The 3,628-nt window shown below is 41.9% G+C and overlaps 1 protein-coding gene across 1 annotated transcript in view; it reads left to right on the top strand.

The window, feature by feature from the left end:
• RGSL1 (regulator of G-protein signaling like 1) overlaps window positions 1–3,105 on the top strand; it is a 98,794-nt gene extending 95,689 nt beyond the window's left edge. The window contains exon 19 of the mRNA XM_006872559.1: window positions 2,984–3,105. Within this exon, the coding sequence (XP_006872621.1) occupies window positions 2,984–3,105 (122 nt within the window). The remainder of the gene's footprint in view (window positions 1–2,983) is intronic.
• Window positions 3,106–3,628: the final 523 nt, after the last annotated feature.

Raw genomic sequence — 3,628 nt, 5'->3', positions numbered from 1 at the left:
ATATATATATATATGAGATGGAATCCAGTGTGGCACTGCAGGATAAGCACTAAACTGCTAACCTCATAGTCAGTGATTCAAATACACCAACTATGCAGAATTACTATGAGTTAGAACAGACTCAACAGGACTTAACAACAGCAACATATATGAAAGGACCTCAAAACATTCATGGAAAGATGAAATGAAAAAATAATGGGGTTTTCCCAAGAACTTTCGGAACCCCATACCTATCTATTGATCTGTTTATGTATATATCTCTATTTTTATATACACATATGTATTTTCCTGAAAGCAGTGAAAATACTCGGAAATGAAAATGAAAGTATTAATAGTGTTGTATTTGGGTGGTGTTATTATGATATATATATATAGAGAGAGAGAGAGTTTACTTTTCTATATTGTCTATATTTTCTATAGTAAATATAAATAGTATAATCAGGAAAAAGTGAAAGAGAGAGAGAGGAAAGAGATCCTTTTGGTGAAGGATATCTATGAATGGGTAAGCAGTCAGCCCGGTGTTAGCATGTACATACCTTAGTACTAAGGAATTATACCCAGGTCCTTGCTTTATTTTTTTCCTTATCTATTTATTATTACAACCAACACTACTTCTTTAAGTTTTTAATTTTTGCCTTCCCCTTCACCCAAGTTAATATGTGTCTACCCTCTAGTCCTGCTTTGGCGCTGTAGGATAAGCACTTGACCATAAGGTCACCAAAGACTGAACTCACTAGTCATTCCTCAGAAACCCTATACAGGGTCTCTATGAATTAGAACAAACTCTATAGCACTTAACAACAACAATAACCCTCTAGTTGGTGATTCAATTCACCTTTACTTCCCTTTCCACCTCCATTAAAAATCGAAGAATGTTTCTTTTAGTGTGGAAATGTTTTCTTGACTTTATATAATAGTAGTCTCCTACAATATGTCCTTCTGAGATTCATCCATGTTATGAGGTATTTCACAGACTCATTGTTTTTCTTTAGCATTGCATAGTATTCCATTGTGTGTATGTACCAAAGTTTGTCCACATAGTTGGTTGTTAGATTTCTCTGCAGTGGACAGTTCTGGGAACTAGAGAAAACAGCTCTGTGCATCTGGGGCAGTACCAACATCAGAACAAAATGGAGATAGGACCAAAGAAAGAGCAAACCCACTACCACCGAGTCAGTTCTGAGTCATAGTGACCCAGTATAGGGTTTCCAGGTATCCTGATGTGGAGCTGCAAGCTAATGCTCTGGACTGCAAGGTTGGCTTGAACAGCAAGGTCAGCAGTTCAAGCTCACCAGCTGCTTCTCAGAAACCATGAACAGGGTCACTATGAGTCGAAACAGACTCTATGGCATTGCAGGCCTGATAGGCAATGACCATTGTTCAGTATCCTTGTCTCTACTTTACAAATGTCACCTCAGCAGATAGAAATCTGCAATCTCTAGTTGTTATAATGAGCTACTGTTGAGTTGTCCCTGTTGAAGTGCTCCTTGGAGGCCAAGACAACCAGACATCATCTCTCATTCTTCAGACATATTGTCAGGAGGGATCAGTCATTGGAGAAGGCTATCATGTTTAGTAAAGTGGAGGGTCAGAGAAAAAGAGGAAGACCCCCAGTGAGATGGATTGGCACAGTGGCGGCAGCGGTGGACTCAGGCATAGCAACGATTGTGAGGTTGGTCCAGGACCGGGCAGTGTTTCATTCCATTGTGCATAAGATCGTTGTGAGTGGGGTACTGACTTGACAGCACCTAACAACAACAACAACACAACAACAACAACATGGTGAGCCTATACACAGCAGAATGAAATGCTGCCCAGTCCTACACCACTCACATCATCAGCTGCAAACTGAACCATGTGATCCATGGGGCTTTCACTGGCTGATATTTGGAAGTAGATTCCAGGCTTTTGTTTCTAGTCCATCTTAGTCTGGAGGCTGTTGTTGTTAAGAGCCGTCAAGTCAGTTCCGACTCTTAACAACCCTGTATAGGGTTTCCAAGGAGCAGCAGGTGAGTTTGAACTGCCGACCTTGCATTTAACAGTCCAGTGCTTATTCTCCAGTGCCATGCCAGGATGCCACTCAGCATGACAGTAAGTCTCCACTGACAGGTGGTGGCTGCACGTAAGTGCACTAACTAGGAATCGAACCTGGGTCTCCTGCATGAAGGGAGTGGTAGTGGTTGGTGGCTGTGTGCCATCGAATCGGTTCCAACTCATAGCAACCCTGTGTAGTTTCCAAAGCTGCAAATCTTTTGGAAAGCAGAAAGCCTCATCTTTCTCCCACAGAGCAAGATGGATTTGAACTACTGACCTTACAGTTATAGTTCAATATATAACTGACTACACCACCACAGCACCCTAATCTCTCCAGTTGTTGTTGTTGACTCATAGCGACCTTGTATACGGTTTCCAAGGAGTGGCTGGTGAGTTTGAACCACCGACCTTGTGGTCCAATGCTTTTTCCCACAGTAACACACTAGGACATGAGGCTAAACCTACCTGTGGGTGGAGGACTGTTTAGATTAGGGGTATAGAGGACTTTGGAGGAAGACAAAATAAATGGCTAGAGGAAAAAGAGAAGTGGTTGGTAGGGGGGCAAAGCAATATTCATTTGGAGGAATGAGAAAATGTCCCTAGTGGTAGCTTATTTCCTACATCTGAGCTCCCCAGATACAAATCCCCAAATCTCTTCTGATGTCAAAGAAGTGGGCAGCAGTTTGCCCTGAATTAAGGGTCAGGTCACTTAGTGTCTAGGCCTGGGGATTCTTTGTGTGTGAACTGAGCAACCTTAAGCATATTGCTTCCTCCTCAGTGAATCTCAGACTCCTCATCTAGGATACCAAGGTTTGCATCTGCATGATAGTCTAGCACTAACATCCTGTAACATAAGGATTATGAAGCAAGTGCCTTATTTAGAAATATTTACTTTGTCAGATGTTGCTGTAAGAGTTTGCAATGTCCCTGCCCCTTCGTTCTTTTCCAGGAGAACATGCTGTCCTAAGATTCACCCTCCTCAGAGGTGTCGAGTGGTTACGTCCTCAGCAGCGGGAAGTGGCAGCAAGCCCAGCAGCCCAAAACTGTAAGTTACAACTGGACTCCTACTGATTAGGATTCAAGTCCACTGCTCAGTTAGAAGATGACCATAAGGCTAGCACATCCAGTTCCCTTATTGACCATGAAGGAACTTGGATCCCAAACTATGAAGTGACTTGCTCAAGATCACATAGCTTGTGAGTGACAAAGATGGGTTAGAAAGTGGGTCTTCTGACTCTCCATGAGGGTTCTGTCCATACACGGTTCTTATTTGAATATTCTTATTTTCTTTATTCTTATAAAGCCATGGAAAGCAAGTGACTTAAGCATCTCTGCTGATGCATGGTATATGACTTTTTAAAGTCATATTTATTAATTGAACTCATCCCCATGGCTTAATGCTTAGCCAAACAATAGAACAATAGGTGTGTACGGGGAACAATAACACTAGGGAGATACACACACCTTAGAATAATCAACAGTTTGAGACCGACTGAAAGCTTTTACCCAAGGACAGAGTTCAGAAAAGTTAGGAAAGAAGGAGAAAGTTAGGGAGGAAGTGATGTGACTTTGTGAAGATTGTAGTCAATGACAT

Source organism: Chrysochloris asiatica, unplaced genomic scaffold (genome assembly GCF_000296735.1).
Source record: "Chrysochloris asiatica unplaced genomic scaffold, ChrAsi1.0 scaffold00203, whole genome shotgun sequence".
Lineage (NCBI taxonomy): Eukaryota > Metazoa > Chordata > Mammalia > Afrosoricida > Chrysochloridae > Chrysochloris > Chrysochloris asiatica.
Note: the sequence above shows the minus strand (reverse complement) of the source record. Positions and strands in the feature narration are given on the sequence as shown.